The following is a 13,311-nucleotide window of genomic DNA, read 5'->3' as shown; positions in this document are numbered from 1 at the left end:
ACTGGATTCCGCTCCACACAGACAGCAAATGGCATTCACGGCACAATAGTTTTATTCAACACAGAAACCATGTGTACAAGTAGAATATCCTCAGCCTCAACTGAGCAGGTAACACAGGCTCGCCTCATGGGAGGGCTGCTGGTGACACTTGTAGGAGAAAAGCAGACAACTGCACTCAAATTCACTGAGGAAACTTTTGAAACTCAAGCAACAGCTATTTAGTTCCACATAACATCTCATGCATGACATTAAAAATAACATTTCTGACATAGTTTCATCAACAAATACGGACGTACCCAATCTCTAATGTTCGACAGGCACAGACCAAAAGTCTGGAAAGCTCTGGAAAGTTAAAGTTTAGAATTGGCTTCAGATGTGTAGAAAAAAAAAAACATGACCTAAAATCAAGACCTTTTGGATGCATTTATGTACACATTCTGCAGTCAATAAGTGTTTCGTGTATACCAGTGACCTTAAACATCCACCATAAACATGTCTAGTATTTTAGAACTCTAAGATCAAACAGATTACAGACATGTGGCTGTTAAAATGTTTCTAGGGAAACCTCAGATGTAACAGCACAAAATCTTCCATACTTTTTCTGGCAGTTTATTACATTTTAAATTGTGGCATCATACAATAAAAAAAAATCTAAATGACTGACACAGAGCTGAATTGTGGCGCTAACAATATGTTATTTCATGATAATTTACCAATATGAACACTGCACTGTATCCGAAACCCACGAGGCATCAAGGAAAAACAATCACAGCTGTTGAAGGTTTTTCAATACATGACCGAGTACACATGACGACAGAGTTTCACCAACACAAATGTTCGAGGAGTGACCACCAAAAAAAAGCTCAAAGCTCAAAGGTTCAGAAAACCCCCAAAGTTTCCCTACTACAACAAAAATCTGATGTAAACTGAAGACTTCTTAGAGGTAGGAAATGAGCATGGAATAAGGTTCCCAGGAAACAACATTTTCACATTAAAGCTTGCGCTAGTGAAATATCATTATTATGATAGGAATGCCTAGAGAGGTGCAGCAAAGCGCTGTAGCACCCTATTAATCCAGCAGCTTCACTGCACTGGTTAACTGCTGTGTGAGCAGTCACAATAACTACTAGCCAATGATTACAGACACCCAGCCTCAATGAATGTGCAACAAAGATGACAAGATGTCTTTTCACTTAATTTTTCTGTTAAAGTAATGTATTTAACAGGACTTTAATTTGATGCCATTGCATCACCTATGACAATTAGGGTTACCTTATATTATAGGGAATTAAAGGCCAAATGGGAGAGTCAATATCCTTCTAGTTCTAAACCATGATGGCTCACTTGAATTTTAGGTTTACTACAGGTTCACAGATTACATTTCAAATTGTTAAAACGATATATTTTTAAGACACATTAGCATCTCTGAGTGCAGCTGCTGAATAAATTCATAACATGTGTGAGAGAGCTATGACCGTCCAATCATCCAGCGTATGTCAGGCCTCATTGATGAGTGCGACCAATATCCGTTATACCAAATCCTCACAACACACAATGCCAAAGGTGCTGCAATGACTCAGATGTGGAGAACACAAGAGTGGCTTTATGAGAGATGAATTTTACAATGACCAGTCAGTTCTGTTGAGATCACAAGTTACAGGCAGTCAACATCGGTGTCAAGTCATTGAAACACAAGCTCCACAGTATGCGCAGTACATGCGCAATGAGACGTGTGTGTAATTATCCACAACACATTTAATTAAGTAATGGTCTAAAAATACTTTAATGTCAAAAGGAAACCTGCAAAGTTAGAAATGAACAGCTTAACCAACAAGTGGCGTTTCTGCTCAACGGCTATGCTCATAAGAGGATAACTGGAATTTGAGCTTACATGGTCAGGATGACCTGTATTCAAAAGTTTAAATTAAAAAAAATACCAGCCTGTTTTAAAATCAGGTAAATCCACTAGCAGATTAATAATTATCATTGTGATATTTTATTCAATGCTTCAGAATTGGACTTTGTCACTGATCTCTGGGATATTTTTTCTCAAAATATTCTCAACCCAATTAGATTAAGCAGTAATGTACAAAATAATGTGGTAAATTAATATGTTGCAGAATAAAGTATAATTACTTGTATAACAAAATCCTAAAATGATGTTGTAATGATGGAAATGAGTCGCAGAAAGGTCTTGAGCTGTTGAAGCTGAAGACTGAAAAAGTCATCCAATCAAAATTAGTGTCAACAGTCAGAAGTCGGAGCGACAACAACGTGAACACCAACCTAACCATTTTACAACTTGAAAAGGGGCAAATATTGATAAGCTTTATTTGTTTGGGACACAACGAATTCCACTTTTAACAATCCAGTTCTGCTCATAAAAACCGATACTGTTTACACATTTTAAACAAAACAGAAAAATGGAGAAAACAGCAAACAATACTACAAATGTAATTTACTGTAGGTCCAATTTATTACACCTTAGATCATTTATCTTAAATTGTACGTACTCAATCAGATTGGTGACAGTCAGCTGGTTGTTTGTTTATTTGAGTAAATTTGAGTTAAAGGCCTTAATGTGCAAAAGGTCCATGGGCAGAAAAAATGAATTTGATTGAACAAGCATTTTGCAATTGTTGTTCAGTAAATCATCCTGTATTTACAATAATATATATTTACAGTGTCATATATGCTCAGTCATGGATTGGTTTTACTTTGAATTGAGAACCATTATTATTGAACCTGCGCCGTATGCACAGTGGCTTATTTAACTTTAAGAGTACTGAACTCAGGAAGAAAGTTATGACCATATCTACACTGATTCATTTTTACTTCCTGATGAAAGGCCATTTACAATAAAATACATGACTGGAAGTCAGTATAGTTTTATATTTTGAAGAATATCCCTTTAACAATGAGCAGAACCTAACTTGGGCTTCATTTATGTTTTTTCATTGATTTTAGAATAAATATATTTTGATTGGATCGATGGGAAGCTCTTTCCATAAAAAGTGCCAGTAAAATGAACAGAGAAAGCGAGGGAGAGAAATGGGGGAAAGGCCAGAGTGGGGAAAAGGGTGAGGGGATGTATGGCTGAGAGGTCACTACCAGTCTGCATTATCCCAGGTTTCCTCAGCAGGTTTTGTGGGACTCTTCTTCGTCTTACCATCTGCGTTCTCCCAGTTGTTGTCCCAGGCTTCCCAGCTCTCCTCTGTGCTGTGTTTATTGTTGGACGCTGCTTCGGAGCCCCAATTGTCCCAACTGTCAGAGCTCTTCTTTGCAGAATTATCTGCGATGGTCCAGCTGTCACTGCTGGGTGACTTCTTGGCCTTCAAGGAGTTGCTGCTGCCAAAGGTTTCCCAGAAGTCCTTTGAGACCGGCTGGCTAGAACTTCCCTGATATCCCTCAGTGGGATCCATGTTCTGGTAGCTCTCTCCAGTAGACCTGCACACAGTCAAAAGACACTCTTATCTTGCCGTGCGTTAAATTCACACTGTGCAAAATATTTTGTATGTTGGAATATTTGAAGAATGAAGTTGTTATTATTACCCATCCTCTGGTTTTCCCATGAACAGATTAGTCAACTTTGAACCAGCTCCCTGAACCTAAGGAACAGAACCCAACTTTTAAGATACTGTTACTTTAAGTGCTAAAACATTGAAGAAAAAAATGGAATTTTAATCAATCTGAAAATAAAATCCAATGGTAAACACTAATGGGGGTTAAAAGGATAATTATGAATAAATCAATAAACAACTACTAAAAATATTATTTTATTGCATTTATATTTTTAGCAAGTTAAGAGGCAGTAATACAAGAGAGAATAAAATGGTTTCTAGCACCATATATCAGGTTTGACCACTAAGTACTCACCACCAGAATAAAAATGGCGGCAAGAAAAAGAGATGACATTAAATTAGAATTGTTCAAACATTCATCATCACAGCGAAACCAGTCTCCTTTTATGTTATGCAGCTGGTATTATAAGTTATGAGTGATGGATCAGAGCAGCTGTTTCTGCCTTGGGAGACTGGTTTAGCATCTGTACAGCGTGGCAGAGGTCTGCCCAGCCTACCTTGGTTGCCAGCCCAGTGATGCCGACTGCCATTTCATCTAGAAATTTGCCATCTTTTACCTGAATGAGCCAAATCGTTATTAACAACTATTAAAAATAACAACATCCATCCACATATGTTGGTCTAAATTACATGTAATAAGCAGCAGTTTGTTTTTGATGGTGAGGAAAGGGTTGTCTTTTGTTAAGGGCCCTGACAGTCAACATGATAAAAACAACATTTTGTTGTTTTGTCTGATTCCAACAAAAGGTTAGTCTTCAAGAGTTCAACAGAAAGTAAAAGGAGCCATTACCGATCAGACACAGAGCAAGAAGTGTCACAAAAGCGCGTCCTATAGATACCTTAAATCACAGATGCAAACTGTACATAAGAAGACAAAAACATTTTTTTCCTAGTTTTTAAATAGTTTCTCAGTCACCATCTGTAAATCAAACCCACACAGGAACCATTACACAGAAGGGTGAAAGAGAACTTTCATTAAGCTTTACTTTTTACAAAATTAAGGCCGCATAAGATTTTTTCATAGTTTCTACTAGATGAATGGGTAATTATATTTGCCATATAGATGTACATTATTTGTCACGGTGGGTTTGACCCGCATTTGAAACAGAATCATTTTAAATGTAGCATCTTATTATGCTAACATGCTCTATATGTTTCAGTGTTACGAAAACACATGTGACAAACATCTATATTAATTGCTATTTTAGTTTAAAAAAAGAAAAATGACATACAACATTCAATGACATGAGATCTGATATATACTTTGGTTCCTCCAAATGTTTAAATGTACTTTAAGCCTCCTCCCATGACCTAAAGTTCAATCTGACTCATATACGTTCTCAAATAAACATTTTGAAGCTGTGTACTTCTTCAAATGTCAATGCTGAGTCACTAACTAGAGAGATCAAAAGGTTGGATTTTTTTTGCAGCTTTGAAACTGCAGCTTTTGTCGTCTAATGTTAGCAGGCATAAAGCAGATAAACGGACAAGGACAAGCAGTGCAGAAAATAGCACATTCACATCTGAAGCTGTTTTTTTCCTCCTAAAGGACTCTATCCCACCACCAAATCTACAACTTCAAACATCAATGTTACCTTTTCTTGAGTGGGTTTGATAACATTCTCATTTAATGTCTGTCCTAATTCTGCAGCCTAGTTGGAAGTCAGAGAGGAGAATTCACTTGAATGAAACAGTTAAACATTCACAGTAGAACACTGAACTGCATGAAGTGACATTCGCATTCCCATTCACCGTGACACTGAGCAAGCACTTGAGCAGGGGTCTCAAACTCCGGCCCGCCGGGGCATCCGGTGCGGCCCGCCAGGGGGTACAGACTTTGGCGTACCCCCCCATCGACCGTACCGTTCACCACCGCGTCCCCTTGTCGACCGTAATGGTCTGGCCCACGTTCGGTCAAAGTGGGCTGCATCTGGCCCGCACCTGATTTGAGTTTGAGACCCCTGCACTAGAGGGTGTAATGTTTTTTAAAAAAACGTGTCAAGCTACCTTCTCTAATGAGGCAACACTGCATATGATTTATTTATGTATAGTTAAGTGATACCCGAGAATTCTAGAGGATTAAGTCTTTGTCTATATGCTTTTCTACTCTGCTTCTTAAGTTCTTCAAAGAAACTACGTATAGGATTCATGTTCTAACTTGCAGGGGTCTCTGAGGGCAATTCTGTCCTCCAATCGTGACCACGTATCTGGCCACTAAAAAGCACAGCCGACCAATCAGATAGCTGAATTGTGTGGACCCAGAATATATAAGGCCACACACACACATACGCTGTCTGCCTCTCTCTCTTCAGTGTACAGCAGTTACCTAATGACTGCTCATCCCCACTTCAAGAACTTTATCAGCGCCTGTCATGTCCCGGCCTCGTTGATGGAACGGATCCTCACAACGGCGGTTTAAAGTGCCTCAGCGCGGACCACACTGAGAGTGCTGCCACTAGCCGGCGCAATGCTCCACACGATTCAGTGCCGGCAGCAGAGGGGTCACATTTGGTGCTTCCATGTGGAGCCTTGCTGCGAGGAAATCAGGCTGGAACTCAATATCAACTCACAGCATGCAGGGTTGCACGGAGACACCTTGACCTGGCGCCTCCTCCTCCTACTTTAAATAGGAGCCTCCGGTTTGTCAGAGCACAAGAGCCCTCTACTACTGTTGCTACGTGATAAGGGGAAGCTTGAAAATTTTGACAAAATATGTCAACTGGGGACGAACTGGTGGCAGATTCTGACTTGTGGGGTTTGTTGGGTGTTTTGCAGGCCTAATACCAGCCTAATGGTGAAAAAACTTGACTTTTCTCTTCGCCTCAAACGCCCTAAACCCGCCGCATACTATCAGACGGTCACTTTGGGTCAATTCGCATGAATCGCGTCATTTGCACTGGATGCGACGGAGAGGGGGTGTGGTTTATCACCTCCCCCCAAGTGACGCCAAAGTTGAAAAATGCCAACTTTCACATTTGGTGTGTCGCAGTTTCATCGTGTCTGTGCATAGACTTTGTATTGAATTCTGTGCCGTGTTTGGTGTAAACACACCATAACAGTAAATAGTAAGTAAGCCTCTCCAGTTGATTCAGAATGCTGCAGCACGTGTATTAACAAGAACTAAGAAAAGGGATCATATCACTCCTGTATCAACTTCTCTGCACTGGCTCCCTGTTAAATCAAGAATAGATTTGAAAGTACTTCTCCTCACCCACAACCTTATTGCCCTACAAGGCAGCTGCACTCCATAGATGCTGGGTTACTTGTTGTTCCTATGGTTTTAAAAAGTAGGCTGGGGGCCAGAGCCTTCAGTTATCAAGCTCCTCTTTTGTGGAACCAGGTTCCACTTTCAGTCCGGGGGGCAGATTCGGTCAGCTCTTTTAAAGTAAAACTTAAAACGTTCCTCTTTGATTCTGCCTATAGTTAGGGCTGGCTCAGGTTAGCCCGGACCAGCCCTTAGTTAAGCTGCTATAGGCTTAGACTGCCGGGGGACTTCTTAGGACACACCGAGCTCCTCTCTCACGCTCTCGTTCTACCATAATTCACGTTTTATTAATGCACATGACTAATTCAGCTTCTTTCCGGGAGTTTTTTTGTGCTTTCTCCCCTATCAGGTCTCCGTAGATCGTAGTTCCTTCTGGACCCTGGTCCTGACACCTGCCGTGGCCCTGCTGACGCCTGCTGCTGCCATCATCATCATCATTATTATTTTAGATATTAATCATATTACTGTACTCGTAAACCAACATTACCCTCTCCTAAAGTCTCTGTGCTCTCCCTCCCCACAGGCTTCTGTAGATGGTGGTTCTCTCTGATGGTGGTTGCCCCTGCAGTGGTCCTGCTGTGCGCCTGGCTTACTACTCACAATTACTTGAATAATTTCTGTCATAGGAATTGCATGTATTATACATTGTTCATTCTGTACACATGCCATTTATTGTAGTCTGTCCATCCCGGGAGTGGGATCCCTCCTCTGACGTTCTCCCTAAGGTTTCTTCCCTTTTTTCCCCTCTTGGAAGGGTTTTTTCATTTTTTGGGGAGTTTTTCCTGTGCTGATGGTGGGTTTCGGGACAGAGGATGTTGTATGTGTACAGACTGTAAAGCCCTTTGAGGCAAATTTGTAATTTGCGATTTTGGGCTATACAAAATAAAATGAATTGAATAACGCCATGCCCAAAAATCTCAGAATAAGATTTTGGACCGAAATACCGGCCAAACAAATAATAGGAATCAGGGAGAGGCAACGGCCACATGATGTCTCCAGAGGTGCTGGCCATGTGTGGCCACGGCTCTATCCAGTTAAGTTGTGTTCTACCTGGGCAGGCGTAGGTTATCAACAGGATTAGGCGTGGCTGTCAGTTAGAACACGATATTGTAACCCTAGTTCTATAAGCGTGCGGGCAGATGCCAATAGTAAGGGGGCCTGGAGGCTGCTAAGCAACTAACTGAAAAGTGTTGGGTGTCAGAGAGACGGTGTTTGTGTGTGCTGCCTGATATACTCTGGGTTGTGCACATATTCAAGTAGACATGTCTTGGTTGTATGGCTACGACTTAAGTCTCCAGTAGATGGCTTCATCTATGCAGGAAATACGATTACAATAGAGCTTCAACTTTTCCATAATGATTTTTTGTTGCCTTTTGTATAGAAAATAACCAATTAAAAATGTTGCTCTGCATTGATCAGAATTAATTCTAAACTTAATTTTTTTACATACCATTACACTTTTACGGTACGGTTAGCAGTCAACACAAAAACTGTCATGCATGAATGGATAAGCAACTATCTGGGGGGGGGGGGGGGGGGTATTTCATGGAACAACATTTGTATATTTGGGAGGAGGACTTAAAACCACAATACAGTTACAAACTGTCTCCCACAGGTTACCAATGAACGTAAAGTATAGGCCCCAGTAAAACGTTATACAAGCAGAAGCACATGAAGATGGCGTTCACCATTTTGCAAAGATATGTTTGTGCTGTGAAATGAAAGTCCAAAGCACAGAAAAGCTAACAAAAATCAAAATAAAATCTTATAAAAACATGATGCAGAAAGCGCCATGCTCCTATTATCTGCTTTACCGGTTCTGGGGGAGCGTTATAGCCCTTTAACTACGTCCAGAGAAGGCACAGAGATTATAAAGGTAGTCACAGTTATTGCAGCTTGAAATTTACATTATATGGCAAGAGAGTTTCCAAGCAGACTAGCACACATTTTTTAAACACCATGGGTCTTGGGGATCTATTCTACAAAACCAAGCTGTCAGAGGGAAACTATGAATGTAATCTTGACTGACAAAAAGGAGTAGTACTGGTAACAGGTAACCCATAACTAAATCAGTCTTACCTTCAAGGTTGCTTGGTTGGCAAGTTTAGATGTCTATATTGGAGGAAAAATACAAAAACAAGTGAGGCATCTCTCAGATTTAAATATTTTCAATGCTGCAAAATCTAAATAAAATTTGACACAGAACAAAACCAATAAGCAATGAATATACCTACATTATCTTTAGCAATAGAAGCAAACTTGCTAGCTCCGACAGCAAAATTGCTCCAGCCCTGCAAGAAAAAGAAAAAGATTTCCTCCTGTGAAATTGCCAAAGGGGGAGAAAAATACAATAAAAAGTATAGCTCGGATAAGAGATATTTACTGTGACCTACTGAATAAATAGAAGTCATGGCATTGTTGATGAAGTCATCCTCTTTCTTCTCTGGGGTCACGGTGTTGCCAAAGCCAACATACCGATTCTCTTGATTCCCACTATAGCCCCCTCCACTAACGAGGCATAAAGAAATAAAACTCAATTCAAAGAAACCCGAAGACAATCGCACTATAAAAGAAATGTAAAGAACATTAGGCTTTCACCTCTGATATGAGTTAACGTCATCACTCAACCAGTCTTCAAAAGCCTTGTCACCAGGTTTTGCTGAGCTTTGGCCAGGTCCTCCAGAGCTGTTTGACAGAAGCACAAATTCACTGCTTTAAAACCGGTCCTGTAGTCCGCCATTGCCCGTAGTGTGAGTTTGTTAAAAATCCCTTTTACCGATGGGAGGCCGACAGGTTGGTCTTGGGTTGAGGGGATGTCCAGTTTTTGGCAGTGGATGTCTCAATGGACCACTCCTTACCCTCTGCTAAAGTTGCAACCTGTTATATACAAAAAAGGATCCATTAATATGATTGTAATAAGACACTTAAACAACTTAGCTATCTCAAAGGAGCCTCTGGAAAAACTAGATAATTCTGCCATAACAGCGTTCACTATAAAGATAACTAGCTTATCTGGTATACACACTGGCAAATAGGAGTTTAAAGTCTAGTTCCTGCTTTAAGCATTTTACTACTCGATCTGTTTTTGTTTATGGACATACGGATTACTGATAAACAAATGACATGCTTAATATCCTGAATGGGAAATGTGCAAGAAATTAATCAAAGATTTATATGGCTGCACACCTCACCTTGTCTCTAAAGAGTGCAGCAGCTTTGCTGTTGTATTTCTCCTGTAACGTCCAGGTGGGATCATAATCATGTTGGAGTTCAAGAAATAGACGAAATGCTCCATTTCCTCCCGCTTTCATCTTCTCAAGCTCGAGATCTTTCCACTTGTCCATGGTGACAGAGCGCACAAAACTGCAACGGCAGAAAAACGTTACTCATTATCAGGAAATCCAAGATCTCAAAAATCCTCACCGCTATAATACATTGCAGTATTCTTACCTGAGATGGACTCCCAGGCCTCTGTGCTTGCCAGAGCACTCAAGACAAATCCAGATACCATAGGTCACACTAACCCATTGAGGGTTAAAAGCACCACATTCAAAACATAGCTGAAAAACAATTGAACAATTAATACATATACACATTTCTTATGGAACAACTACAGGGAGGGATTGACAGACTTCTGTACATTGAAGATTATATGTAGCCTGATTCTGTATCCGTAAGAAAACTATACATAGTACGAAATACGTTAATCAACCCCATGTGTTAACATTGAACATAATAATTTTACAGTGAAGTGAATGTTCAGTAAATAGAACAACACTACATGTATTCATGTTGGGCTTTTACTTTTAGTTTAGGAAGCATATCTGTCCAATACTCTCACTAAAGATGAAGGCCAACAAGACGTTCACCGGCAGTGAGATTTGGACCCCAAATGACTATTTAATCACTATTTATTTGTATCATTGATGAAAGCAGGGGAACTTGTGATTGGTTGGGAAATTGTGCTACTTGAGCATCCCAAACACCTGCTACCAACAGCTATGTGAGATATAAGGGTTCTGTGGGGTGACAAAGAAGAAAAGGTTAGCCATATGAATACGCTGCTGTAAAGGCTTACATTATTCTCGTCTTGGGTTCTCACTTCCTTCAGAACTCTCCTGGTCCTTGGACTCGCCATATTGACCCACACTGAAAGACAATGGTAGAGGAGAAGTTCCCAGAGCATAGTTTGACATTGTCCATGTTCAAAAGATAAATACTATACTACTTTAGATCAGCTACTTCCTTAAAGAATTGTCTATTATTGGATGAATGATATAATTTATATTTTAAGCACTATTTGGCGCAATGAAATTGTACATTGCTAATGTAGTCTCTTTAACATTTAAATATTTTCAAATAATATTATATATAATATTATATTATAATACAGTTCACCAATGACTGTCATCACAAAGACCTAAATTAAAGATGATGAATAATGAAGCAAGTACCAGGATACTATGAAAACAGATTGCGTACCAATACATTCACTCAATAAAGAGCTGTAATCCCTAAACAGCCATGATATTTGTTTTTCTCTTTCATCAACCAAATTCCAGAAACGGAACAATATACAGCGCAACGTGTGTTTTAAGGTGGATTGGAACTGTGAGATTCTCAGACAGGTGCAATGTTTTCACAGAGAGGCTCATAAATCCATGCTGACAGGTGAATTTGAGCCAGCAAGAAAACTCGCAGTCGACTGATAAGTGTACATTCCTCAAACCAGCATCGCTCCATTAGGAGACACCATTCAATAGGATGAAATGTGTCAGGTCTTAGTCAAGCTTTGATACTTTGGGAGATTTATAGGAGTAAATTGATAAGACATATGGATAGACTTTATGGATATTTTCTAGGAACAGTCAGTTTTCATTTGTCCACAATAGCGATGCTGCTAATCTGCTTTTTAGTGAGACACTTGAAGCAAGGCCTAAAGGCAAATAACAGTAATTACAACACAGAAGTCAGGGTGACGTCCGTCTCTTACTGGAATGAAATCACAAACGTTGAAACTATTCGTGGTTTGCTGACAGAAATGCAGTCGTGTCACCGCTCAACAATAACAAATACTGACGTTACAGAAGGTTTATATCGGGTTCTGTGTCCATTTAACGGCATACTAGCAAAGCGTTAAGACGCTGATTTTACGTTGAACCTGTATCATTAAAAACGTATTTGCACGTGGACATTTCACTTAATAATTAAAATGGTAAGTGAATTGATGTGCTACTGACAATGCTAACGTTAGCTGCCGAACCGAGCTAACGTTAATTGAATCGTTACCTGTCTGTGATTGATGAACAACGACGACGCTGTTTTCAGAAGGTCTGCTCTAAGAAATACTCTAACAAGGCTTTTCTTCTGTGGCGGAGGCACAGAAAATTCAGTCACAGACGGTGTCAGGTCAACAGAAGTTTGTTGTAACGACGGGCTTCTGATGTTAAATACCGGTAGCCATGTTCCTGTTTGCATACGTTGGCAGTGCGGTGCATCATGGGAGTCAAGCTTCCTCTTCTTCGTCTTTGTTTACATGTATCTTCCTCACTCTCTTTGCTCTCTGCCGCCTCGGCTGCGTCGGAGCGTATAACTCAGTGGTTCTAAAACTGTGGGGCACATCCTCCTTTGTTCAGAATATTTGAAGAATAGGGGGCGCTGCAGATAATCGTTCAAAATGTGCATTTTTAAAATTGCATTTTGCCGTAAGGAATTCTAAACTATGTGTGTAGGGAGCATTTTCAAAAAAACACCATTCACCATGAAAATTTAAGTTGTTTTAACTCGACCATACTTTTCTAATCTGCTCCATATTTCTCATATAGCATGAACTTCCCCCCCTGTAGACATCTATATGATCATTTTTAACCTTAGTCATAGCGCCACCTGGTGGCAACAGGAAGTTGAATGTTTTTTAAATTACACGGTGCTGCTCACAGGTTATGCTCCTCAAAGGTTAATCTGATCCCTCTCAAAAGCTCTTAGCAGAGAGTTAAAACCTTGATGATGTTTCACTGAATATTATAAGAATCCGATAATCTGTGGCAAGAGGGTACATCGGGAAAGTTGATTCTTTGCCAAGAACAACTAAACCGTTGTAACTACTCCACATTATCGAATTCTTTCCAATTTACACATGTTTGATGAGACTCTGGGCCTGAAGAAAAGTAAAGTTGAAGTCATAGCACCACCTACTGGTAACAGGAAGTATCTCTAGTATCCAGTAAACAACAGAGGTGGCATTTCGAGAGGCTTGAAGGAAGTTGGCTCATGTACGGTATTTTGAGAGGCTTTGATTTTGAAATGGTACATCACAATGTGTCACTGAGTCACACCATGGGGATGTGTACTCACTGCCTTAAGTGGAATTACTGTGATTGACTTTGTTTGTTTTTGTCTGATGGAGCAGTCTGGAAAAATCTATAAAAGTGACTTAAATTTTTTTATTATATTATGAATAAAAGC

The 13,311-nt window shown here is 40.0% G+C and overlaps 1 protein-coding gene across 5 annotated transcripts; it reads right to left on the bottom strand.

Moving 5' to 3' along the window:
• Positions 1 to 34: 34 nt before the first annotated feature.
• Positions 35 to 12,496, bottom strand: arfgap1 (ADP-ribosylation factor GTPase activating protein 1). Of its 5 annotated transcripts, XM_040203321.2 has the most exons (13): positions 12,136 to 12,451; positions 10,925 to 10,995; positions 10,297 to 10,406; positions 10,038 to 10,209; positions 9,623 to 9,723; positions 9,445 to 9,531; positions 9,240 to 9,354; positions 9,081 to 9,137; positions 8,926 to 8,958; positions 5,177 to 5,233; positions 4,079 to 4,138; positions 3,553 to 3,608; positions 35 to 3,447 (listed from the first exon to the last, which is right to left on the bottom strand). In XM_040203321.2, exons 2-13 carry the CDS (start codon positions 10,982 to 10,984, stop codon positions 3,108 to 3,110), a joined length of 1,248 nt encoding a protein of 415 aa, XP_040059255.2. In that variant the 5' UTR covers positions 10,985 to 10,995; positions 12,136 to 12,451; the 3' UTR covers positions 35 to 3,107. The 5 variants fall into 5 exon arrangements, with proteins under 5 accessions (XP_040059255.2, XP_040059257.2, XP_040059260.2 ...); XM_040203323.2 differs by lacking the exon at positions 5,177 to 5,233 and having other exon boundaries at positions 12,136 to 12,496; XM_040203326.2 differs by lacking the exons at positions 4,079 to 4,138; positions 5,177 to 5,233 and adding an exon at positions 8,661 to 8,690 and having other exon boundaries at positions 3,553 to 3,602; positions 12,136 to 12,450.
• Positions 12,497 to 13,311: the final 815 nt, after the last annotated feature.

This window comes from Gasterosteus aculeatus, chromosome 17, assembly GCF_964276395.1.
Source record: "Gasterosteus aculeatus chromosome 17, fGasAcu3.hap1.1, whole genome shotgun sequence".
Classification (NCBI taxonomy): Eukaryota; Metazoa; Chordata; class Actinopteri; order Perciformes; family Gasterosteidae; genus Gasterosteus; species Gasterosteus aculeatus.
This window is presented reverse-complemented; position numbering and strand designations above follow the sequence as displayed.

What these genes read in the sequence shown, in the direction of transcription:
- arfgap1 (XM_040203321.2), bottom strand. Translation starts at nt 10,984, where the DNA reads ATGGCGAGTCCAAGGACCAGGAGAGTTCTGAAGGAAGTGAGAACCCAA. An exon ending in CCAACCAAGCAACCTTGAAG is followed by an intron (nt 5,234 to 8,925) that starts GTAAGACTGATT and finishes ACTTCCAACTAG; the next exon opens with GCTGCAGAATTAGGACAGAC. An exon ending in ATGGGAAAACCAGAGGATGG is followed by an intron (nt 3,448 to 3,552) that starts GTAATAATAACA and finishes GACTGTGTGCAG; the next exon opens with GTCTACTGGAGAGAGCTACC.